General features: G+C 48.8%; 1 protein-coding gene and 1 long non-coding RNA gene across 32 annotated transcripts in view; one reads left to right on the plus strand and one right to left on the minus strand.

The window, feature by feature from the left end:
- LOC311426517 (transcription factor 4) overlaps nt 1-26,124 on the plus strand; it is a 173,581-nt gene that overhangs the window by 137,098 nt on the left and 10,359 nt on the right. For 23 of the 31 annotated variants that reach the window (XM_084502915.1, XM_084502914.1, XM_084502913.1 and 20 more), the window contains 7 exons: nt 7,296-7,401; nt 8,896-9,029; nt 10,971-11,103; nt 16,657-16,724; nt 18,014-18,092; nt 20,749-20,825; nt 22,788-22,991. In XM_084502915.1, coding sequence (XP_084359041.1) covers nt 7,296-7,401; nt 8,896-9,029; nt 10,971-11,103; nt 16,657-16,724; nt 18,014-18,092; nt 20,749-20,825; nt 22,788-22,991 — 801 coding nt within the window. The remainder of the gene's footprint in view (nt 1-7,295; nt 7,402-8,895; nt 9,030-10,970; nt 11,104-16,656; nt 16,725-18,013; nt 18,093-20,748; nt 20,826-22,787; nt 22,992-26,124) is intronic. The other 8 variants (XM_084502896.1, XM_084502894.1, XM_084502891.1 and 5 more) reach the window with 2 other exon arrangements.
- On the minus strand, nt 1,022-2,965 carry LOC311426520. The gene is made up of 2 exons (XR_014686795.1): nt 2,816-2,965; nt 1,022-1,392 (listed from the first exon to the last, which is right to left on the minus strand). It is a non-coding gene; the product is annotated as an uncharacterized lncRNA (long non-coding RNA).

Consider the following 26,124-nt stretch of genomic DNA (forward strand, 5'->3'; position numbering starts at 1 on the left):
CCTGAAAAGTGCGTGTTTTTTTTTTGTTTTTTTTTTTAATATATATATAAAAAGGCTGCATTAATTAATGGGAACGGAGCGCTTCTTCCTTTTTCCAGCCCTTGTCACAATCTCTGCTTTCCCCTTTTTGTTGTTATCCGAAATTTATCTCGTCCTGTAACTGGGCAGGGGGTGCTCGGGGTGCGTTTGGGGACTTCACGGCCAACGAGCAAGCGTTGGCAGGGGGAGAAACGCGTTTTTAAATCTGCACAGGGCCTGGAGATTAATATTAAAGTGCAGCTCCTGGTGATTTTGGACGGGCAGAGCTTTGTAGGACGTTTGGTGCGTCCTCGGTAAATTTTGGCTGAGGGGTTTTTCAGTGCCGGGAGCTTTCTGGCTGGTGGATGCGGCATTCACTGTGCAGGTGGTGGTGATAATGCATCCTGTGAAATATTTGGGGTTAAATTGTCGTTGTTTGAAAAAGAGCAGCCTTTTCCAACATGGGCAAGCAGACCTTCTCCAGGACAGCTCAGGAGACAGCTTGAGCTGAAGCAGCCCAGCCCAGGAGACTTCAACGCTTCCTCCAGGCACCTTCCAGCCTCCTGGGCGCTCACCCCGTGAGGTGTGAGGGTTTTGTAGCCCTCCGAGTGCCCTCACCTCCTATCTGCAGCCAGAACATTTCTTTTTTTGAATGGAAATCCCCCTCTGGATCTCACCCTGAAGAAGTCGACCCAAAGGATTCGCACATCTCCTCGCTCTGGGCTTCAAATCGTAGGAGGGCCTAAGTGGAAATTGCCCTGACACCAGCAGATTTCTTCCTTGCTTTGAATGATGGCATTTTAAACTTTAATCCCTTTCATCAAAAAAAAAAAAAAGGGTAAAAATCGGAGCCCTAAACAATAATTAAAATAAAACTTCCATCTCTTGACAGAGAGAGAAATTGTTTAGAGTAAATGTGCCTTTCAGCCTTCCCTCGTGCCTTCTCCCAAAAGGGCTGATTAGGATGTAATAATTGGGGATGATAGCAGGAGGAAGACGACAATTCCATTTAATTAAAGATAATTTATTTTACTTTAACTTGGTGATGTCCCCCATGAATAAGAGTAGATTTAGCGGATAGATTTATTAATGGGGACTGACATCTCCGCTGACACACAAAGCAAACGGTTCTCTTTTCCTCCTTGGTTTTTCCTGTGGCTCAGCACCTGAAGCTGATGGCACCCCAAACCGAGGGGGCTCTCGGAGCTCTTTGGGCACATGGATAGCATCCGCTTCGTGGTTGTCGACCCGAAGTTATGGGATCGTGGTGGGTGAGGTCGATGTTGGCCAAGGATGGTGGCGAACCCTTCGCTTGCTTGAGATTTAAGAGGAGAATATGGGCAGACTCTGGTGCGTTCCCATCTCCGCGTGTGTCTGGAAGCAGAAAATTGGGAAAAGAAGGGAAAAAAAAAGCACAAAATGGCTCTCGGTAAAAGCAGAGCAGGAAAGGAAGTTGGAAAGCAGATCCCGAGAAGAGGGAAAAGGCATGAGATGGTCCTTTTCTGGGAAGTCCTTCACTTAAAAAAAAAAAAAAGCCTAAAAACTCGCTATCTTCTATTAAATGTGAATTAGAATTCACATCTGAGAACTCGCCCTGGAGCCCGGCCAAGTGGCACCTTTGTTCTTTTCATCATCACTTTTATTTCTCTTTTCCCACTTTTTTTGCTCTTACTCGCTCTTTATTGCCTTTTTTTTTTTATATATATCTTTTTTTGAGGTCTGGTTCTGCCTCGCTGCCTCTCTGCAAGCGCCGGGGCTGTGGGCAGTGCAGGATGTCAGCTCCGCTCCCCGGCTCTGTCCCATCTTTCCTCCCCAGTCACACCCCTGGTGCTTTGTCCTCCCTTCCTGCCGACTCCCTCTCCCTTTTGCATTTTGGTTTCCCCTCCTGGCCGTGCCTCCTGCTCCTCTCTGCTGACTTCTGCATCCTCAGGGCCGTCCCCGAGCCCTGCCACGGCCGGGGCGCTCGAAGGGCTGCTCGTTGGTCTTACCTCAAGGTAAGGTGGCCACCTCTGGCCCTTGGCTCCTGAGACCCAGCTCCTCGTTGGCCTTTACAGATTCGGTGGCTCTGCAATCTGTCATTCCCTCTTTTCTCCTTCCTCAGCCTTCTTCTGGCTCTGGGAGGTGCCACCAGGATGCGGCTGAAGCTTGGGGAGCCCTCGGTGGCCTCCTGTGGCCACCTCCCCGGCACGGGCCGATCCTCCTGTGCTCCCATCCCTGTGCTGTGCCCATCTCCGTGGCACCTTCCTAACTTATTCAATTCCCCTCTCTATGAGTTTTTCTTTCCGTTTTGCCTTCCCATCTTCTTGTCCCCCATCCCCGGGACTTCCTCTGCAATATTTGCTCACTTCTCACCCCCACAACCTTCTGTCCCTCTCGCCTTTCTTCCTTTTCCTTCCCCGACGCCTGGTAGAAACCACTCTGGTTTCTCATCAGGATCCACTTAGTGGCTCTGCCTTCTTCTCACCCAGCACCCCAGAGCTCCCATCGGCTGGGAGAAGAAGAGGAGGAAGAAGAAGAGAAGAAGAGGGGGAAGAAAAAAAAAAAGGGCAGCTAACGTTGAGGGTACTCGAGGGTCACCGTCCCACGGGGACAACCGCTGCTGGTGCCGAGGGCTTGAGCGACCCCACACCTGCACCCGTCCCCCCCGGGCACCTCCCGGCTTCGGCATTAGCCCCGGGCAACCTGTGGCCCCCGGGGCTCGGTGGCAAGCGTGCAGGTGGCTCTCTGCTCGGCGTACACTTGTTTTTTGCCGCTGCACCGTGCACTTAAAAGCTCAGCGGGACCTGCAATTTCATACCTCTCGCGGGGCCGGGGCTCGCCTCGCATGTGCTTTGCCGTTCCCGGGGCTCATCTGGTCTCAATTACCAGCTGCTGGCAACGCCGGGCCCCGGGCCCTTTGGCGTGTTTGTCCTGCGAGAAAGATCTGGAAGAGCCGACAGCTGGTTTTGATTGCCTCAATTGCAGGTTGATAGAAGAAACGCGGGGTGAGGTGGGTGGGTTTTCCTTCCGGCCCTTTCCACTCCGGGCTGGTAATGTGCTTCACTTGTGGAGCTGCTCTTTTCATCAGCGCGCCTCCTCCTCCCCCCCGCCTCGGCCCCGCTCCCTCTTCCTCTCCCTCAAAACATGTGGCCGAAATTAGGGACCTGCCAGCCCCTTCTGCGGGAAACCTGCAGCAGGTCGGCCCGGGGAAAGGGCATCTGCGCCTCACACGGGCTGAAAATCCCAAATTCATGCCATGTCGGGTTGTTTTAAAAAGCTAAAAGCTGGGGAGATTCATCCCCAGCATGGCAGAGCTGCCCCTGGGCAGGCGGTGGGGCTGGGAGGATGGCAGCCGAGGAGGGTGGCCCTCAAGTGATGAGAAAGGACAGAATGCTTTTCTTTTTCTTCATTTTTTATTGAGTATTTTAAAATTCAGTGTTGCTGGTGAGAGGGTTTCCCCTCCAAGTGCTCGAGCAGGGGATGGTGCCGCCGCCTGCCTGTCCCAGCCCTGTTTTCGGCCTCGTGTGGATCTGGAGCTCACGGGTAAAGGAGATGGGAGCGGTAGCACCCTACAGATGACAAACTGGGACAACCGGTGGCCAAGAAGGCTTTCTTGTCCAACACAGCACGTGGCTGTGGTCAGCCCTTGGCTCGCTCTTAGCTTTGAGCCTCCCCAGCGTCACCTCAAGCCACCAAGCCAGAGGAGGACGGCGTGAGGGGTTTTGCGAGGGACTCCTGCAAAACCCCTGGGCAGGTGCTGGCGTCGAGGAGCTTTTATGCTGAGTTTCTTCTCGTCAGAGATGTTTCCTTCCATCGGGTTCCTGTCGGAGTGGATCTCTCTGTACCCAGTGTTTTACACCTTAACCTTTGCGCCCTGCGTCCGGGTGCTTGAAGGCTTGAGAGGGGAGGAGAGCAGAGCCAAGACAGGAGAGGAGAAGATCTCTTCACCTTGCTCGAGCTCAGTTTCCAAACACCAGCAGCCAGGTGCCTCCAGACAGCTCGATGGGGAGCTGGGGAGGCGGCCACGCTTTCTGGAGGCACCTCCTGGTACTTGGACGCACCTCAGCAAGCCCTTTGGCACCAGCCAGAGCCCTTCACTCCAAAGCCAGCAATGCTACGACGTGTTATAGGCATTCCCGAGGCTCTTTGCTTGGAAAACCCTGGATTCCTGAGGTCTGAGCATGTCACCACGGGTGGAAAACAGCCCACGGTCCTGGAAAATGGGAGATTTCTGAAGCACGTCCCCGGGACGGCGAGCTTTGCAGAAGAATGAAAGACAAAAAGGTGTTTGGAAGTGGAAGGCAGGCTCCCAGAAATGGAGACAATGTGATAATTTTGTCATCCTGTCACATTACAGCAGGGCTTGTTTTTTTTCCCAGATCATTATTCATCATCTCTTCAAACCTCCCAGCATGAGTCAGAGTGATTTTCTAAATTCGGGCTCTCTTTAAGAATATTAACATCTTTAAATCTCTAATGCACTTTCTGTCAAATCAGAAAGTCACTCTTGTACACATCTCGTTCCTCTCTCTTCTCGTAGGCAGCAGATTGCCATTTCTACCAGGGCCACGAATTTAACCCGTTCAACTTTCGCTCTCCTGCATCGGGTTCTTGGGTTGGTCCCTTTATCATCGCTTACTCGTGAGGATTTCTGTCTGTTTAGCTGGGGTTGGAGACACAACTCCTCTGTAAAACGGTCTGGCCAGAATATTGTCATTCATCCCGTTAATCATTTATTCTGCATCATGTATCGCCCGCTGAAAATGCTGCAGTCCCGGTGATACAAAGGCAAAAAATCTGGAGACTTCGGCACAATTCAGGACAAGAGGAATTTCCAGGCGTGCTCCTAAGCGAAGTCATGATAACTTGAGAATCCCACGGTGACAAAACTCTGAAAATAAGGAATATTGATGGTGAAGGAGTGACACTTGTGCAGGAACTACAGGAGTTTTTCCAAACGCTTCCTCGCATCTCCTCAAATTCCTCCTTCTGACTGAGCCTGTCACAGCAAAACGAGTTAATTTCCTTCAATCCAGCGGCTTGCTCTGTGTGAAAATGTCGCTATAAAGCAGCAGAAAAAATAAATTTAGCCAGGAATTTAGCCAGCAAGCACTTCTGAACCCCACTGCAGGGTGGGCGACGCGGGGCAAGGGAGGGAGAGCACCGGGTAGGTGAGGATGAAGAGGTGGCGGTCGCCCTTAAAATAGCAGGAGCTCCGTGTATCTGAAATCAGAAGGGATTCAGGAGGGTTTTCCTAATCGGATGGGATTCAGGAGGGTTTTCCTAATCAGAAGGGATTCAGGAGGGTTTTCCTCATCCATCTCTTCGCAGCCCGGTGCCCATCCTGCTTTTCCCAGGTGGGAGCTGCGGCCGTGCTGCCTCATTGCTGAGGTCTGCTGAGCCAAAAGGAGGAGGGCCATAAGCTCAGGTGGCTTTTGAAACTGGCAAACATGAAAATCCTTCTTTTGGACTACTTTTCTTTCTCTCAGCAGTCTGCACCAGACTTTATGCCTGCCTCGTGAGCTGCAGCACAGCCATTAGGGGAAGCTGTGCCAGAGCAGTGCTAGGAGGAAAGCAGCACCAGAGGTGGCACCGTGGGCTGACAGCTGGTGACAGGGCAACCCTAGGGCTTGCAGACCCATGTGCTTGTGTTCTTGTGCCTTGGATCTGGCTGAACGCTGACAGCAAAGTAGAAAGTTGGCTGTGGCCTTGGCTGCCACTGCGCTACCTCAGCTCCCCCCGTGTGGGCAGCTCTCGGTGCCTCACGTCAGGGCCGTGGCTTCTGAGGAGGGCTTCTGGGGCCCCTGAGCCACCATGGCTGAGCCGTTTGGCTCTGCTTTCCCCAAAACTCTCACTTCAGCCCCAGTTTCTCCGGGTGTGGGGTTGCTGCTGGCGCTGCCCCGTGTGGATCACATTTTGGGCAGGGCAGCGCTTCAGGCCCGGCCTGCACCCAGGGGCACGGGTGGCACCGCCGCAGCCGGGCCCGAGGGATGCCAGCGAGCATCTCGACATCCCACAGCCCTTTTGCTTGCCCTTTCCTAAAACCCTCTCTCAATTTCGGGACGAGGGGATCCCTGAAATCCCCTCCACAACGGCTGCGAGGTGCGGGCCGGGGGGCGCGGCTGCGCTCCGCTGCTGCCTTTTCTCTTCCCGTTCGCCGTGACCTGCGAACGGCGGCGTCGGCGCTCTGCCAATTTTGTGATCTGCTGCCTGCTTCAAAATGGAGGCAGGAAGGTATCCATTTTCATCAAGGAGATGACAGTGCTTCAGTCTTCCTGACCATCTGGAGAGAGGCACCTCCAGCGCAGGAACAAAACGCAGAGGAATAGCGCGAGCTATAGGGAGAGGGGGTGGAGAGGGAATAAACCACGCTCGAAATAATGAATTACGCTCAGCAGCCTGCACCAGCTTTTCCTTTTTTTGTGTGTGTGTGTGTCTGCTTTTCTTTTGTGTGTTGTTTCATGCTGTATTTTTTTTATATTTTACTATTATTTGGTATTTTTTTTTAAACGCCGTCCGGGTTGACCTAGGCACGAGCAAGGAACACAGCAGATATGTTATAAAAGGCAAGTCGCAGAACCCCTCCGGTGGATTAGCAAACAAACAAATGCAAGGCAAGCAGTCTGTTGGCACATGCACCAAGTTTATTGCACACACAAATACCGTCAGAGTCCGAGGGGAGGAGGGGTTTTCCCCCCGACGTGTACACACGCTGTGTTGGTGGTCCTGTGGCAGCCCAGGTTTCGAGCAGTCCCTTTCAAGCTTCCCTGGAAGGGGCTACGTCCATGGGAATTCAATATCCCAAGATGTGTTTGCAATTTTCGGCGTTCCCGATAAGGCTGCTCTTCTAAACGTCCATTTTCTTTTTTTTTTTTTTTTAATTTTGGGAAATGAAGTATTTCGCTGGCTCGCGCTGCTTCCCTCTTTGTTTTTCAACGTGCTAAGTCCGTAGGCTTTCAGATGAGAAAATCGCTATTGTTTCAAGCCCTTGTTTATTTTAAGCTCCTCGGCGCTCTAGGAAGAACATATGTACATCTGCTGATTCGTTGTATTTACAGAAATAAAGAGTTTGACAAATACCTTGCAAATATCCTTGTTTAAAGCTGGGAAATGTCAGGCTGGAGTTTTCTTTTGAAGCTTCACATTTATTTCCCGGTCACACATATACCGAGGGTTTTGTGTTCCCGGAGAAGAATGATGTGGTGTTGCGAACTGATTTATACCCAGCGAGGTAAAAACTCAATATTTCTTCCCTGCTTCCTGCTAAAGGCACACTAAATTAGTCTTTTTTTCCGTAGGTTTATGCCCCGTCAGCAAGCACTGCCGACTACAATAGGGATTCACCAGGTTATCCATCCTCAAAACCAGCAGCCAGCACTTTTCCTAGCTCCTTCTTCATGCAAGGTAAGAGGCAGCTTTCAAAAAGCGAGCTGTTTTGCATATTTTGCCTCTGTTTGCATTTTGGCTCGCGTGTCGTCGGGCCCCCCTGGCGTATCATCCCGTGGTCCGGTAGCATTACCATGAAAATGAAGACCTGGAGGTCTTGGTCTGGCCATTGTGCCTCTGAACATCTCGCCTCGACCCCGCAGCGAAGCGGCGTGGTGAATAACTCACCAGCTCCTTATCTCGGAGTTTCTTGAAGTTCGATGAATTTCTGCATAACTTCATAAATAAAACCCCTAGAGTTTGGCAAGATGGGCTGTGTAGAGGACAAGTGAATCTGTTTGATTCAGTAGGACCGCTGGGCTGAAGTACTTGCAGGGCATGGGGGTGGGTTTTGCTGCCTCTGTGTATACTGCCCAGTTTCCACCCATGAAAAAAAATCGCTTTTGAGTCGAAAAAGAGATGACTTTTTATTTTGTGGGTGGAAAACGGGACCCAGCTGAAGTTGCTGGGTGCTGCTCAGTGTCTCCAGGCTTCTGCTGGGACTTTTCCCATCCCTGGGGGTCCCTTGGTGGACAACGAGGATGGGAGGGACGAGGACGTCAGCAGCACTGTCCCTTTTGTCACCTCCTTTGGTGCAGAGATCTCCATCCAAACCAGCTCCTGAGCTGGCAAGGACGGGCAGTGGCTGAAAAGAAAATGGTGCTTTTGGCTTCAGCATCAACAAATCCTGCCTAGAGAGCACCGGGAAGCTCCTCCCGGGTTATAAAAGCTGGAGGTTAATAGGTTTCTAGTGCCATCAAATATTTACCCTTTGTAGTGCTGAGCCATTCTGCCTTTTGAAGTGATACCTTCTCCCCGATTTGCATGGAAGACATAAATCTGCCTTAAGAGACTGTTCAAACAGCGAGGGGAAGGTGATGCTGGAAGTGCCGCCGTTGCCTGGGTGTTTGAAGTGTAGAAAGGAGGCAGGGTTGTAGGTGAGACATCATCATTTTTTATTAGACCAACTCCTGGAGTTTGAAAGAGCAGGCAGCTCCTCCAGCCCACGTGCCTGTCTTTGAGGTCTGCTGCTCGTTAGGGAAAAGTTATCTTTTTTTTTTTTTATTATTATTATTTTTTAAGGCTTTGGCGTTCTTCCAGCCGAAAATAATTTTCGTTGCGTTACTGCAATTCCATTTCAGCACGGCGAGCTAAAGGCAAAACGTGCAGCTCGCTCTCCCCTCGGATAAAATTTGGGGAGCCCCCTTTTTGTAAGCAATATAACAACTCTGACAGCTTTTTGGGTGTGGAAATACTCAGAGTTTGGGACATATCTCGGCATTTCTCAAGCTGAGGCTTCAAAGCTCGTTAGCCCGTCCTGAGTGTTTCATTTCAAAGGTCAGATTTCTGCTTGCTGGGGTTAGTTATAGGTGATGTGATGCTTTCGAGCCTGCAGCAGGACGAACCGGGGGGGTGGTTCGGAGGATTTGCAGCCTTGGGACATCCACATCCGTGTCCTCCTCTCTCTTGCAGATGGCCATCACAGCAGCGACCCGTGGAGCTCCTCCAGCGGGATGAACCAGCCCGGCTATGGGGGCATGCTGGGCAACTCTTCCCACCTCCCCCAGTCCAGCAGCTACTGCAGCCTGCACCCCCACGACCGCTTGGTAAGGGACAGGGACACGGGGCCAGGGGGACCAGGGTGGGCAGCACATTTCTGTCAAAGCATCATCTTGGCACTTAGTTCCCTTGCACGGTTTTCCCAGCCTGTGCCGTACCCATTTCCACCGCCAGCCCTGACGGGTCACAGCTCCTTCACCCATCCCAACCCCTCCTGGTGCAACTGGGAAGAGAAAAGAGCAGAAAAAGCCACTGCGTGGGCTGGTGCTGAGCCCACACGGCGAGGCAAAGCGGCCTGGGCTTTGATTTCTGGCAGGCGCCGTCCTTTGCCGGTCACAGGTAGCCATCCAGCAGTCATTTGCTGGTTGCAAAAAGGGATTTTTTCTCATTTTCTCCGGTACATCCTGATCTCTCACACGAGGAAGTTGCTGGGACTGATTCCATCTATTGTATTGGAATAGAACAAAATTGGAATTAAATCTGATTTGAGTGCAGCTTAGTGGATATTCTCCTAATATCACGGCTGAATTGGATATGTAGAAACGACGCTGGGTTGCATCAATCCAGCCCTTCGTTTTGCTCGTGTTTTTAAGTAAAGGAGGAGATAAACAAATGAACAGGCTGCTGAAGTGAAGCCCTTTTTCCTCAAAACGCATGAAACATTTTGTTTTTTCGATCTATACCTGTGCTTTTCGCTCCTGAAGACCATTAAAAAGGAAGAGCAGAGAGCACTGGTTCTAGGGGAGAACCCTGTGCCTAGGAGAAACATCGCTTTAGGAATAAGGAGAAACAAACTTCACTGTTACAAACTGAAAATGAATTTGCAAAACAAATCTTTAAAGTCTCACGTTTAATGAGGGTAGCACGCTGCCATGCAAAATTAATAGGAAGTCAAAAGCAAAAAGGATTGCCTCAAAAACTGCTTAATCATGTCCTTCTCAAAAGCATAATTAAGGCACTAAGCAAACTTAATGTTGCTCTGAAGTGACAGGCATCTATTACAAAAACGGAGCATAACTTTTAAAACCCAATTTCGTCTAATTTGATATCTACACCGGTGCTCATCCATCAGAATTAGGTAGCTCTTCCATGCTACCAGCTCGGGATTCAGGTCAGAGAGCCGAGTACCTTGGCTGGGCAAGTCTGCAAACGTTCTTGCATTTCTTTTAAGTCTGCCTTGATTCTGAATTTCTTGCTTCTGTAACACGTTGGGGGCTTTATGCAGACTTAGAATATTTCTACAGTGTAAAATGAGAATAGATATTCCACCTATAGTCCCCAAAATACTGTTTTTTTTTTAATAGATACTCTTATTTTTCCTAAATTTCAGAGACAGGGAGGACCCAGCTCTCTCACTGATGCCAGTCTGAGTTGTAGGTGCTCAGTGCTGGCAAAGCTCCTGTTAATCATCCATTCTGGGCATCTGGACGGGCCAAATCATCCAATCTTCTAAGAAGAAATCTTCTAAGAAAAGCCCGGGGAGGAAATTTGGGATGGTTTCAGTTCAATTCCCTGCAAATGTCCTTAACTTTTCGGTGACCTGTAGGGAAACTGCAAAAAGAAGAAAGAAAAGCTGTTATTATTCTTATTTTCTCAGACACATCAGTGATTTTCAAGATGCTGTGAGTACAGGGAACAGGTCCTGGCTAGGCTATATCCAGATCCCATGTTTCTCCTGAAATATTTAGCGATAGCGGTTGGATGTCTTCCCCTGAGAAACCAAAGGAAACGGAGCTTCACCAGCAGTTACATCCCCTCCTCTGTGGATATTTATGCATGGCAGGTTGGGATGTGCTGCCTCTTCTCCAAAAGCTGTCAAGTTGAGGTAGAAAAACACCCTCTCCCCGTAGCCTCGTGGCTTTTCTTGGTTGGGTGAAGCACAGCAGCACCTGGAATTGGAGCAGCACGAGCAGCCTGCTGCCCTTTGTGTTCTCAATCCTTAAAATATTGAAAATATTTCCTTTTTTTTTGCCTCCTCTTTGGCACAGAGCTACCCATCACACTCCTCAGCAGACATCAACTCCAGTCTTCCTCCGATGTCCACCTTCCACCGCAGCGGCACGAATCATTACAGCGCCTCGTCGTGCACGCCGCCGGCCAACGGGACCGACAGCATCATGGGTGAGTGCGGGCGGGCGCTGCGCCTGCTGCCCGGGGCTTCCCCGCTCTCTCCTGCCTCTTTTTTCTGCTCCAGGGCACTGTGCTGGTGCCAGAGAGCCCAAATCAAAGATAGCGAGTCCAGGAGGCTCAGGGAGGTAGCAGGATGTTCATGGAAATAAACACATCCTCAATGACCTCGCCCTCCTTTGCACATAGATCCGAACGCTTTTTTTTGGTGAAATGAGGATTGCAGCCAAGTGTTTGCTTCAAAAACAGTGCAGAAGATGGTCTGGTACCCCCGCTGCCTGCTCTTGGCTGGTTTTGAAGCCTGGTTTTGCTGTCCTTAGTGATCTGCTTGCCTGCAGCAGCTCGGGAGCACCTGGTGATGCACCTTGTGGTCATCCCCTTGGGTGTTTTCCCCATTTCCCCGCGGCGTGGGGGACGTGGAGGTGGCAGCGTGTCCCTGCAGCGAGGACAGCCCCCGCTGACATCGCTCTGCAAAATCAAAGAGCGTGCATTTGTGTACTTTCCTAAAGAGTTGGCAAACACCGGGTCAGGCTTCAATACAGGAACTAAAAAATAAAAAAAAAAATAGTGCTTTGCCTGTATCTCAAAGAACAAATAAAGCTAATGAAATAATTGGTAAATAGGGAACACATCGCTGGACACATGTTTCGGATTACACACATGATTCCGGATTGAATGACGGGGAGCAGGACTAATGCAGCAAGAATGGAGGGTGGGTTCAACCATTAACACATGGGCATCAGATTTTTCAAGGGCTCTGAACAAAGCAAAAACCAAATACGGTCTCTTCTTAATTTGTCACTGTCTGAGAAAAAGGGATCCCGTTTCAGGGTAGTGTTTCCGCGCTCAATCTTGCCATTCCATTGAGAGTTCTTCCTTTACAACGTAGCTGCTGCTTCTGTGGGCACGACAGGCAGAAATCACTCTCGTTTTTGCCCTCAAAAGAGGCCTAATAGAGGCAAACTTAATTCTGCCATTTCACAGCCACGATGCAGGCGCCTTACAGATAACAAAAAGATGTCGCAGAGGGACGCGAGCGGGCAGGAGTGAGAATCCCGTCTCCTGCCCGTGTGCCTCAGTGCCTGAATAAAAAAAATATTCAGTGCCCGTGTAAAAAAAATTCCTCCAGACTTTCATCTGGATCCCTCTCCTGAAAAGCAAAGCCAGAAGAGCAAGGTGAACGTGCCCCGAAGGCTGCGTGCGTGCTGGCCTTCCCCTGGGTGCCCTGGGAGCCAGCTTCTTCCACGAGGCTGCGCGATGGCATCGACGGGAAGCAGTGGGTAGTGTTATGCAAAGCGTTGGCTCTCTTTTTCAAAGGTCTGAAGCAGTGCAAGGTTTCGGCAACCAGTCACTGAGCGGGGCTCGCTGAGCGTATGCTGAAGGCGCTCGGTCGTAGCCATCTGATGCCCGCATTAATCCTGCGCGCTGCTTTCAGCCCTAATGACGTGTTGTTTGCATGACATTATGCACTGTGACATGCAGCTTTTCCAGGAGAAACATTATGTGCATTTCCCCTTGAGGCACTGGTTTCACAGTAATTTTATTACTCGAGCAGTCACAGCGTACCGCGCTGCCTATTTTACAAGAACGCCGAGCTTCCAGTTACCACGAGGGTGGCGAGCGGTCGCGCAGCCTAAGAAGGATGTGACTTCGACCCAGCAATGTCAGCTCCCCATGATTTGGGAAGATCATCAGCTGTGAACGCCGAGACGGTGCAAGTTTTTCCACTCCTCTTTACATAGACACATCATTCCCAGCCCTCTCAGAAAGCCCCATGCCAGCAGAACAGCCTGAGTTTGTGCTGGAGTTGATCCTATAAAAAATCAGGTGAAATTCTCGCCGGGAAGGCTGCAGCCGATCTGTTACACTAGATACTTTGCTCGATATAATTCCCCTCGTTGAGATACAGATCCCTGGGAGTTTATTCAATAAGCTTAAGATTTACAATCCGAGTCCCACCAGAAGGATGGGAAGAGGCTGTGCTCCATCATCCTGTCCGCTCGCCTTCCAGCGCAGAACTGCTCCTCGCAGAAACACGCTGAGAAAGTTCTAGGAGATGAAGGAGAACAAGAAAACGCGCTCTGCCGCGTCGTTAGAAGCGATCCATCAAAGGCTGCAGTCCTTTCACGCTGCCTTCGGTACATGAAGAGCTCGGTGAGTGGGGGAACAGCTCCCAAGGAACGCTGACAGCTCAAGTCCTGCCGTGCAGTCCCGTTCCCGAGCTACCTTCGACGTGGCTTCCCCCCCGAAAACTCTTGGCTCTGCAATGTTGTGTATTTACCCATTCATATATTGTTCTTTGGTGTTTTTTTTTCTCATGGGGAAGTCAGATTTGATGTCTGGGGGCTCTTTGAACTCACCAAACTTTGCTTTCAGTATTGCTGTGATGTTCTGCACCTTCTTCGCTCCAGCGCTAGGTCAGTCCAAGTTTTAATCTGCAGTAAAAGTTAGGGAAATTTGTCTTTGAGTTGCTTGAGACCTCTTAGAAATGTCATCTCATTCTTCTGTATTTTTCTTCTTATTGATTCATTTTAAAGCCTTTACATTGACACCTCGGTCGGAGCCAATTTTTCTGACTAATCCCTTTTAAAACACCATCCATCCCGTGGACGAAGCTGATGAAAATAATCAGTTCAGCATTTCTTCTGGGACCTTTTTTTTCCCTCTTACATCCTGCTATTGCATCATCATCTGAGGAGCTTGAGAAAGTGCTTCAATATTAGCTTCCAAGCCACGAAAATAGTTCTTTTAAGGTATTTTTGGCCCCATCCGAATACACTCCCTGGCTTTTTCCTAGGAATTTTCTTCCCTTCAGCGTGCTGCTCGGGGCACCAGCAGTGCGGAGCCGAGGGAAGCATCCCAGTTATTTCAACGTGCCCCACGTTGTGCAAGCCGAAGCTGTCAGCTCGGCCCCCACGGCTGCATTTAAATAGCGTTTCCGTGCAGCTAAAAGGACGGGCCAACAACTGGGAGATATTAATAGAAACCCTCGCTTATATCCCGTAGCCATCCGCTGCGTGAAGCAGCGCTGGGTGTCACTTCTCTCATACACTCGACATCCATTTTCTCTGCTTAGTCCCACGTCCCGGGATGATTTTTGGTGTTGTAGCCTCTGAAACAGTTGGGCTCTTGCAGTGGACAGTGCTTGCTCTTCTTAATTGTTATTATTTTTTCTGTTATTCCTTCAAATGCGGAGTTTTCTTAATCACCTACAGGTTTCAGTCACGTCTCTTTTAGTGCCAGAATAACTAAAAACCATAATTTCTGCGTAAAGCAGTAAAAAATAAGCCCCTACAAGTTAGGTTAGCTGTATTACACCTTTTTTATACACCTCAAGGTTAGCTATAGTGAAACAATCCTGGGTATTTGGGGGAGATGAAGACTTCTACCAGATCTCTGGTTATGTCCAGCGTGGTCTTCCCCACAGAAGGTTCCTCGGCTCCCTTCCTTTGCCCGTTTTCTCCATCAAAGCATCCGTGAAGTCTTTGAGGAAAAGCCAAATATTTGGTATATCCAAGGAATTCCTTTGTTTTTGACAGCAGCTAAGAGGCGAGGTGGCCTCTTAGCTGCAGTCCCTGCGCCTCCCTTCTCCCGCAGGAGCGGTACAGCTCATCTCATTAGGAGCAAGCAGCCTTCAGACAGACAAATGGAGGACTTAATTTTAGAATAATGCAGTTAGGGTCGCTTAGAAAAAGGAAAAAACAAGGCATGATTTACATTTCGATTCACAGTTCACTTTAGAGCGAAGTAACTGGATTTCTGGACATCTGCCTGGTTGCCAAACCTGTAGGTTGTGATTTACAACATTAAATTAGCTTGATGAGTTGGATCTCTAACCGAGGCCATGTATTCTTGCTGGTGCGCTTTCGCATTTCTGTGTTAGCATTTGGGGCTGTAATAACTAAATACTTGCCCTGGCAGCTCGGCGGAGTAAATCCTAAAACTTTAGATATCGTGATTTCAAACTGAGATGAAATTACAAATGGGCTATCACTGCCATGTAAGCATATTTCCAAGTGTACAATAGTGAAAATAAAAGTTGAAATAAGAATTTAATGTGTAAGTTTATGGAAAAGAGGTGAAAGAGGTAGGGACACATCATCCTCAGGGCTTCTTTAGGTGATTCTGTTGTAGGAGAAGTGCTGAAACGGGGTTTTATGCAGTCAAATTAAATGTGTAGGTATTACATTTGGGCAGGGTGGAGGATCAGTAACAGCTGGCCCGGGGTGCAAAGGTCCCCAAAAGCCAGATTTCCCTGCAGATTTCCCAACCCCCGTGGAGCTGCAGCATCCACAGGCAGATATACACACACAAGCGCATCCCTTCAGTAAAAAAGTTGCAGAATCGGTCACTCAGGAGGTACAAAACACGAAGCTTGAAGGCTGGCATTAATTGGGATGCCAGATACCAGCCCGGCCTTTCCATGGGTGGTGACTGGCTGCTTGCTTCTCATTTTCTCTTCGCCTGACTCCCAGTCTGTGGGGCCCGAAGCAGGAGTATTGATCACGCCCAGCAGTCACTCAGAGCCGTGCTTTTCCTTTATAAATGGCCACAGAGATGCTGAAGCCGCTGCAACTTTCCGCCCTCATTTTTCTTGCCTGCAATTTCCCCCGTGAACGGAGACGTTTCAGTCCTACCCCTCGAGGGTGAGGAATTGGTGGACGGTTACGCCACGATTTTTCTTCCCCTCAATTGCTTCTCTGAAAGGTGCAATCCTATCGCTTGAGAGATGGTAAAAAAAAAAAAAAAAATCATTTAATTAAAGGTTCGCGCGGCGGTTTAAGTACAGTCAGAAGGAGCGCTTTGGAGGAGTCTGTGGAAATTAATAACGCCTTTAAAACATGCTTTGAAACGTGTACAAAGGACTAGGGTCACCGAGTGAATGGGGAGCAAACAAAACCCCGGGTAGCTGCTTATTACCAGCACTTTGTCCTTCCCGTGCGCCGAGCGAGGCTGGGGCTGCGTGGAGGAGCAGTAAGCGATCGTGTAATTAATGCCTGGCTCGCGGTACAGACGCAGAAGAGAGAAATTAGGCTCCACTGGCAGACTGAATTCTGGCATCCCCGGCTCTGGGGAGTTTATCTCTGCCGCCTTTGCTCCTGATGGTTTCGATGTGGAACATTGCCCTGATGTCTAAGTTTTGGGAGAGAAAAGCCTTGCTGGAGCTAAGGTCGAAGAGCCCAGAGCGCAGGCACCGAGGCTGAGCACACCCAAGCCAGGTCTTTAGCGTTAGGAACTTGCAGTGTCCATGCCTTTGAGCATCTTCGCTGAGTAACCTTTTATTTAGGGAAATGAAGCCATATGGCCCAGCACTGTCAAATACTCAATGCATTTTTTATAAAAGCAACATCCCGAGTTTATGTTTTATCTGAAAAAATGCCGCGTGAATGTGTTTGATATCTACCTTAGCAAACAAATTAATGGCAATTAAAGATTAATTTGATGTAATTAGCATTAAAATGCAATTAAATTATGAGTAAGTGGACCAGGAATAGAAACGGATGATGTCTTTCTGTCTGTTTTTACATTGAGTCTTTTGTTTTTCAGCAAACAGAGGAAGTGGGGCGGCAGGCAGCTCGCAGACTGGTGATGCGCTGGGGAAAGCACTTGCCTCTGTAAGGAAATATTTACTTTGGAATACACGTTTACCATTTGCAAAGTGTGAGCTTTAATCAGAATTGGACGCCTGGAGTTTGAGAAGATGAGCAGCAAAAGAGGAGAGACCTGGTCTCAGAGGTCACCCACTGGGAGTCACTGCCAACTGAGATATTACCAGTGCAAAACAGTGTTTACAAAGTCCTAGAATGAATTTTATGCTAGACTAGAAATGGAAAGAGTGGAAACCTTGGCCTGTTCCCATTCACTGGGTGACAATGAGCTGTGTCTTTCAGTCTTTCTCACACATCATTTACTCGGGCAAGGGAGGTCTGAACAGAAATCGGCAGCAGGATTACTTCTGTGCTACCGAGCGATCTGCAAACAGGATTCGCTCTAAATTTCCTTTGCCTTCAGCTTTTCTCTTTTTCACGGCAGTTTCCACCTATTGAGTTGCCGTGGTTGCTGTTAAAGTCAGGAGTTACCAGCTCTTACCGGGGTAACCGGGGCACGGCAGTTTTCCAGCTCGAGCAGAAGGAAACGCTGCCGTGCCTCGGGGTTTGGTAATTGTTGGCACGGACTGACTGTTAATAAGGACCACGATAGTTATTTTCTGGGCAGAGTGGGTTCCATTGAGTTCTCATGAGAGCTAATTTTTTTTCTCGCATATTCTTCGATGCCTCATTGAAAAGACGAAAAGTCAGACTCCAAGATTGCCTGAACTAACTGATACAGTACAGAATCCACTTTGAAGTGGTGCCCTGACCAATGGCACGGATGGCGAGCGGTGCGTGGCCCCAGGGACACCGCGGGGCAGTGGCACCCTCGCCGGGCACGGGGCAGGCAGGGGCTTTCTCGCTGGAGCAGCGGCCGAGTAGCTGGAGTTTGCTGCTGCAGATTCCCCGCTGTGCCAGGGCGACGTGCTCCGTGCCCTTTGCTTTATTTTGGCCGTTAAGGGATTTCAGCCGAACAAAAAAGCAATTTTCAGGCTTGCTCGAAGGCCTGTCAATGCCAGTCAATTCGTAAAGTAGTCTATACAATGAAAATGTGTACATCGACCGTGGCAGATCTGTGTGACAATCAGAAACCATCGCTTAATTGGCTAGTGTCTGTTCCCAGCAAAAGGGGTCTGTTGTCTAGCTTCCTGCATCTAATACAGTTTTGTCTTTATAGAAATATTAATATTTGAATAAGAGGCTTTTTAACCTGTCCTGCTTTCATTTAAATGAACTGAATGCATAAGAATTCCATATTTCTTTCTGCATCAGTTTGTGATGGCTTTAGATTAATTCTGTATCATCTTTTAAAGATCTATTCTCCAGATCACACCAACAACAGCTTTTCATCAAATCCTTCAACTCCTGTTGGTTCTCCCCCTTCTCTCTCAGGTATTGTTGTTACAATTCTATTTTACTGAACGTTTCAACGTATTTTTGGTAGGAGATGCCTAAATGAGCTCCTACGGTACTGGGTGTGCGACGTGCATCCAGCCAGCAGCACCGGGCCAGTGCTTTACCCACGTGCAGCACACGCAGGTGGCCGGTGGTCCCCCAGAGATGAGCAGAGTTTTCCCAAATGCTGCAGTGCCAGCGCAGAGAGAAGGTCATGGCAGCTCGTAGGTGGATGCCTGTGCAGTAAAGCAGGATTTTTATGCATCCTTATTGAATTTCCAGCAGTGCCCTCGGGGTCTTGTGGCCGGTGCCTTGTGCACGGAGCCTGTCCCGTGCCATGGCCGTGCCCCCGTGGCAGCCTCGCCCCGGGGCCAAGAGCATCTCCTTGGACATTCCCCCATCCCCTCCTGGGGCTAAAGCAAATGCTGGCTGGAGTTTGATCCATAAAATGTGTCTCTGGACAAACCGAGCCCCCACGAATCCCATTGATTTATTTTATACGCTGTTTATAAAGCTGACATATTTCAACTAAACCCACTCATATTAATAAAAGCCTAAGCTTGAAAAGATCCAGAGGCCCAGGGTAGTTCTCATGAGCATCGGGAGTTTTAAATATTTATCTGAATATAATTCAGATTTCATAAACCCTGAGACTTTTCGGCTAGAGCAGTAGGCTTCTCCTCCCATGCACCCACGCTAACGCCTTGGAGAAGACCTCTTGGCTTTCCACCCTGTCTTTGTGACGAGGTCTTTATCACCAGCAGCCTCCAGTCCCCTTTCCGTATGGGCCCTGCCTCGTGTTCAGGCCATCCTAAAAGGCAGCCGAGGCTGTGTGGGGTAGTGCTGCTGAGAGTTGTGCTCCTTCTCCATGGGGCACGAGCACCACAGCAGGCACCTCCCGTGCTGCCTTAAAATGGCGGCGCCGCCTCAGAGGCCTGGGCCTAACCTGTCCCTGCACTGATGGCACCTCTGGGGAAGAAGGGGTGGCAGGGAAGCTCGTGTTAGGTGGCAGTGTCTAAAGGAAGGAGAAGGGAGCTAGGTGATGGCCCGGCCTCTGGAGGCGGGGGTCCATGAGGAGTGGTAGGAAGACACCACGTCCACCTCCATCCCACTCACCTGCTCTGAAGGAGCATTAACATCGGGGTACAATTCAGTCAGCAAAAGCCCCTTCCTCCCTCAAAACCACCCCTGGCAGGACTGCCTGCCCTGTCGCAGCCTTGGGGCTTCAGAAAACCCTTTTCTGCCCTTTTTTTTTTGGCCTGAAATCACCCCCGAGGTGTTAAGCGACACCCCGGCACTCTGAGCCGCGTTTCCCCTAGCGAGGCGTTGCCATTGTTCCCCATGAAAGGGTCCGAACCAAAAGGAAAAATATTGTGCTAATTTGGGCTGCCTTGCTTCCTGCAAGTTTTAGTGACTAAATAGAAAGAACCAAGTGTCAAAATAAAGAGAAATAAGGAGTACGAATGCATTTAAATAAGAACTGAAAGTGTTTAGCATGCGAGACACTTTCCCTGAAGGGTATCAAGGGCTAGTTAAAAATGATTTTGAAAGTAAAGATTGCTGTTCATTGCTCCATTCAGTGCAGTAGCAAAATCTCAAATAAAAGCTCCATGGGGACTAGAAAAAGGGAAGATTTAAGTTTTAATTAGAACTGACATAATTTTTACTTTTATGAGAAAAAAAAAAATCATGCTGTCAGAGCCTTAAAAAAACGTGCCATGAGTTCCACCCTGGCCTATCTTAGTCCAAGCAAGTGCCATTCAACGTAGACATTAAGATTAAAATCCTAATATTTCCATCTCAAACTCTTAAGCCCATTTTATAAGATCGTTCAGAAGATGACTCATTGAAAAGAAAGAACTTTATAAATGGTCTAAGCGTTGTGCTATATATAAACGCTGTTGGAAAAAAAATACTTGAAAAAAACTTCTTTTCCCCGTGTCTGCTTTGCTTCTTTTGCAAGGGCATTTTTTTTTTTCTTTAGAAAGCATTGCTGGAGACGAGGAGACCTTTTATTCCTGCAGCAGGAACAGATGTAGAGCAGTGGATGCAAACCAGATTTTTTTTTTTTTTTTTTTTTTTTTTTTTGGTTAGACCTTTGGCATTCTGAACCTGCCAAACCAAATAATCTGGCCGAGGAGAGTGGCGACCTTATCAGAATATAATAGCATGTTGTGTGCGGTGCTTTTACTGGTTTTCTTTTTTTTTAAGATTTTGCAAATTTGATGATGGGATGACGTAATCAGTGGCACGGACTCCGGCTCGAAGTGAGGTTAGGATAATGGGCTAGTATGTGCCGGGGCTCGCGCAGAGGCCCAGCTGCCCGCAGCACCGCGTGGAAGTGCTGCTTCTCCTTTCCCCAGCGAGACGTTTCCTTCTCCTGCAGCCGCTCGTCGGTACAGCTGCGGAATCAATGCAGCCCTCTATGTGGAGAAGCAGCCTGGGGGAACTTTGTGGCCTGCATCTACGTGCTTTGCTACAAAATACCTTTTTTTTTTTTTTTTTCACCCGTGTGTATTTTGGAAGGTCTCCATATGTCTGCTCTATAGTCTATCTGGAAATACGGCATTTACATGTCTACAAAACTGTCCAAAAAGTTTGAAAGACATTTTTGTTTGCATAGTTCTAATGGTAATTCCAATTTTACTATTAGCAGGCACAGCTGTTTGGTCTAGAAATGGAGGTCAAGCGTCATCATCTCCCAATTATGAAGGTCCCTTACACTCTTTGGTATGTTTTGATTAGTGACCTCCTCTGCCTCAGTATTTTACTTGCTGTTCTTTCCATTTCTCATCCATTCTTCTCACACAGGTTTTCATTTCGTTAGCAACTGCTATGCCCTCGGACTTGATTTTGCCACCCCTCAATTCGCAGCAGGGTGCCCCGTGCTCTAGGTCTCGTAGGCTGGTTGGAGCTGCAGCTGGCCAGGACCTCCTGCTTGCTTGCACGGCAGGGGATGCAGTACTGAAACACCCCGAAAAGGGAACAGTGCATACAAAAAGAGGGAACGGTGAAGAGGCAGGTGGCATGTATTGAAGAGAAATAGAAAGCAGGGCAGAGCGTGGTCACCGTCCGTCAGTCCCGTGGAGCTGGGAAGTGAGAGCGGCCAGCGTGGCAGCGATGGTCTCACGGGGAGAACACGAAGGGCTGAGCTTGAGGGGAAGAGTCAGGGGCCGAGCTGGTGATAAATGTTCATCTGACAGATAGGATTAAAGGGATATCAATAAGATTTGTTATCTTTTTTAATGGAAAGATTAAGTCACACATTAGGACAGAGGAGAACTTTAAAGAACCCGATATCCTCTGTCTGAACCCTAGCAGCTGGTTGTCGGTCTCAACTGCAAGTCTAGAAGGTTCCAGTGGTCGGTGCGAGATGCCTGACGTATCGTTGGGTATAAAATCGATGGTGCTGAAGTTTTAAAGTGTCCTTTGAAAAGAGAAAGCAGGTAATTCCCAAGAGCACAGTGCTAACCCACCTAGTGCTGGGGGATGCGGCAGTCCTGTGGATTTCACTGGAAAATTTCCAGGTTCAGGAGTGAGCAGGGGTTATTTTTTCTGCCCGAGCATGGAAATCCTTCCTGTGATTGATTGTGATGTTTTCTAGGCTGTCTTCTGGAGGTTTTTCAGTTACCTTGTGGTTTGGAGACCAGTGGGTCGGTTAGAAGATTTGCTTAAGAGATCCATAAGATCCATAGATCCATAAGATCCATAGAGCTGTGTCTATTTTCACAGCTGAAGCTCCGCAGAGCTCTGGGACTGTCCTGCTGAGCTCCTCTCCTATTCCTTGAGTGGAAATATTTCTTGGAGTTGTTTTGGCTGAGCAGAAGGACGACAGTGGAAGGAAGTAACTCAGGACAGCAGCAGCCAGGTTGCTTCAAGGAGCTCCCCGGTGCCGTAGCTGGCGTTTGGGATGGTTGGAGAAGCAGGGAGGAGAGGTGGAGGCTCCTGAGGCAGAGGGAGGTGGTTGGGTTTCACAGACCTGGCTGCCACGAGGGTGCACCTTCATCCCCAGCACCAACACCAGTACCGTGCCCATGGGGTGTACCGGCCAAGGGCGAGTGCTTTCTGCTGCTGGCATCAGAGCTAGAAAGGGATCTAGGGTGCATACCTATAGGGGAAAAACCCGAGCAGTGTGAGGGACTGTGTGGCCTGGTAGTGTCTCCTCGTGTGTGATCCTGTGCCTAGATGGGGGGAGGAAAATCCCGGTTAGAGATTGACTCAAATTAGAGGGATATTTGTTCCTTTACTCCTACTTCTTTTTTTTTATTATTATTATTATTATTATTTTTTATTTTTTTTAAAGTATCACTAAAACTTTTCAAAGAACGTAGAGGGCAACATATGTACTGTAATGATTATGTTCATGAGGAATCATTGAACCTGTTTTGCCCATGAAAATCAAAGCTGCACTCGTGTTACCCATGCTCGCTCCTTCCCCGCAACGCTATTTGAAACGTGTCCCTGAGGAAACAAAACCACTCCTGTAAAAAAAATAATAAATATATATATATAAAATAAATAAATAGTGTGAAAAGCGAAAAAAAAGGAGAAAAGGGGTTGAGAAGGCAGGCCTGGCTGCGGGTGACCGTGCCCCCCGTTGCCCCCCGCGCCCAGCCCTGCGCCCGCCTCCGCCGCTGCGGGGCCCCGCGGCTGCTGACGCTGCTCTCGCTTTTCTTTCTCGCACGCCCACAGCAAAGCCGGATCGAGGACCGCCTGGAGAGGCTGGACGACGCCATCCACGTGCTGCGCAACCACGCCGTGGGGCCCGCCACCGCCATGCCGGGCGGCCACGCCGACATGCACGGCTTGATAGGGCCCTCGCACAACGGCGCCATGGCGGGCCTGGGCTCCGGCTACGGCACCGGCCTGCTCTCCGCCAACAGGCACTCGCTCATGGTAAGATCTGACAGAAAACGGGCCCGGGGGGAAGGACGAGGGGACGTGAGGGCTGCTTAATGTGTGAGCGTGAGGTGGCTGCGGGCCCCCGGCACGGCCGCCATTTGCCTTGCCCCTCCTGACGTGGAGCGGCGGGTGGAGGTGTGAAACCTCGGGGTTTATAAATCGGCTTTTTGTGCTCAGCCTGCACTATGTAGAGCCACTGCCCCACACTGGTCTGGAAATGCCTTTCCTTTCATGCTGTTAAGATTTCGGGAGCGTTGCATTTCGTGTTCGGGAAGCTGGGGGCAGATCTTAGCGCAAGGCAGGCAGGGCTGGAGAAGGCTCAGAGAGCAGGAGCTAATCCTGGCTGTGTGTTACACTTGTGCTGAAATCCGGGGAGAGAAAGTGGCTCCGAGCCTGAGTCTGAGCTGTTCACACTCAGTGTGGCTTCGGTTTCACTCTGGATTAAGTGGCCCCTCTGTAGCATCGAGTGCTCGGTGCTCAGCAGCCTGCTCCTTCCTCGTGCCGCTGGCTCTTGCTTGTGTTACGGAGTCCCAGCTCCATCCCTGCTGCCATAATGCATAGTGTCAGGTCCGTGTGTCACCCTGACAAAAGCCTCTGACCCATTCTGTGATGTGCTGTTGGGATTTCCACTTCCACGGGGCCTTAAGTACACCCTTATGTCTCCAGGGCAAACGCCTTGCACTTGGAAAAGGAAATATCTGGCAGCTAAATTCCTTTCATGTGAAGGAAAACCGTGTCTCCTCAATCTCTTTTTTTAAATATACTGAGGAAAACCATCTAATGCCACGCGTTCGGGTCCGCAGACATCTGAAAGTCCCTCAGCGGACGTTAATGACAAACCAAGGGTCCTGTAGGAGGCTGGGCAGAGCCGAGCTAGATGTGTGATTCTCATCAGGATTAGAGGGCAAACTTTGTTAACGCTTCGAAATTTCGTTCTCGAAATAGAGTTGCTTGTTCCATGCGGAATGGGAGAAAGGACCGAGGAGTCAGCTGGCAGCATTTTCAGATGGTTCGAGGTATTTAGGTTAATTAGGACAGGGGGAAAATATGTGGGAATGGGAAGGGACTTGACAGATCCACGGCCAGTTAGCTGCCGTGGCGTTGTGGGAGGACTAGGCTTGATCCCCGTCTCATCCCACATACTGAGGGTAAGGCCGAGCAGATTAGAAGAAAGAATTTCAATTAGCCATATACATCTTGGGCTCTATTCAATTTGGGAGGAGAGCATGTGCCTCTGTGAGGGTTGCCTGGAAATTTCTCTCCAGTGGGCACGAATCATTAAAATAAATAAATGGATGAACGAAGAAATAAATGAGACCTGCTGAACTGAACGGGAACATGAGAAAGGACACCAAGACTGATGGAATGACAGTATATATCTCGAGTGTGGACTTACACACACACATATGTGTTTTTATGCCTTACCTGGAGTCGGTCTGTTTTGGTTTTCCCGTCTTAAAAAAGTGTAGGGGGATTAGGAGAAGTTCGGTGACAAACAGCGAGAGTGCTTGCAAGCACGGAAGGATTTTCGTGTGAAGGGAGATTGAACAGATTGTGGTGATTTTGTTTAGAAAGGAGATGAATAAGAGGAGACATAATAGAGGTACGTCGAATAATGGATAGCATAGAGAAGGTAAATCTAGCTCTTCTATTCATCCTTCTTTATAATTAAAGAACAAGGGGACATTCAGTGAACCTGACAAAAAGAAATACTTTTTATTCAACACACAATGACCTGTGAAATTCATTGCTCCAAGATGTAATCAAGGCCAAATGTTCAGAAGCATTCCAAATAGGATTAGACATCATATGGAAAATGCAAACATTTAGAGTTTGATTTGACAGGATTCAGACAGGATTCCTCCTTTTTTTTTTTTTTTTTCACAAGGAGAAAGAAAAAAAGAGAAAGAAAGAAAAACTTTGATGCCGGAGCGTGAGGCAAGTGCTCGGGGAAGGCAGGAGCTTCTTCTGGTGGCCAATTATTTGATAATTGCCGCGTCCTCCAGGCTGCTGCACGCTGGTGATGCCCCCAGTGCCGGGCTCTGTCGTGATAGTCAGTTAGGTGATTATAAATTAATTAGCCCCAGCGTTACTGAGAGCCTTGCTTTATTCAGCACAGCCATTCCTGCATCCCGTGGCTGTTCTCAGGCGGCCCAGATGAGCAGAGGGGCCGGCTCCGCACCCCCAGCACACCCCAGCACCCACAGAGGCAAGATTTTGGGGGTCAACCTGGAGCCCAAGGCCTTGCTGACTGAGCTCTGCTGTCTCGGGTGGAAATCAGAATAACCCATCCACCTCCTGCTTTCCCCCTCCGAGGAAAAGTGGGATTTCCAGATATTCTCACCCAAATACTCTTCACAGTTCTCCCCTTCATATTTGTCCACACACAAGCTAAATATTAACCCATAGATTTTCAGCTCGGAGTGAAATAGTTTCAGGTTATTAAAATGTAACATCAGTTGCTGGAATCTAAGAAACTAAAATAAGTTTTTTTTATTATTATTATTATTATTATTTATTTCTTATTGGGGCGGCTTTGTGATAGCCTCTGCTCCTCAAGAAATTAAGCATTACTAGAAGTGACTCTGTGAGCGAAATATCGTTAAAAGCCACAACTGAGCCTGTGCCATTTGCAGATTCCCCCCCAAAAAATGTTAAGTGTTAACTGAAAACGGTCTGGCAACAGGCTCCGAGAGGTAGAAAGATGCTTTTTCAGCAGCTCGGTTAAATCCATCTCCTTTCCCCTTCCCCAATAAAATTAGCATGAACCAGACATTGTTTTGCTCTCTGTGGCAGTTGCTGCGAATTCACAAAGGGAAATTCTAGATTGTAATTTAGCTTGGCCTCAGGTAATATGTTAAATACACTTGGGATACATATAATCTAAGATTTGAGTTTGTACAAAGCTATTTTTTCCTCCAGTGTTTAAACAATACTGCTTTTAATGAAGAAATCTGGCTTTATTAAAAGCCAGATCTGTGACTTACAACTGGTGCTGCATATCTGCTCTCAATCAAGAGAAAAGGGTTTAATTTTTGTAGCTTTGTTCGCTTTGCATATGTTAAACCGATGCAACATGCACCCAGGGCATCACTTCAGAGAGGGTTTGTTCCATAAATATGTGCTC

The sequence above is a fragment of the Aythya ferina genome (genome assembly GCF_964211825.1).
Source record: "Aythya ferina genome assembly, chromosome: W".
Classification (NCBI taxonomy): domain Eukaryota; kingdom Metazoa; phylum Chordata; class Aves; order Anseriformes; family Anatidae; genus Aythya; species Aythya ferina.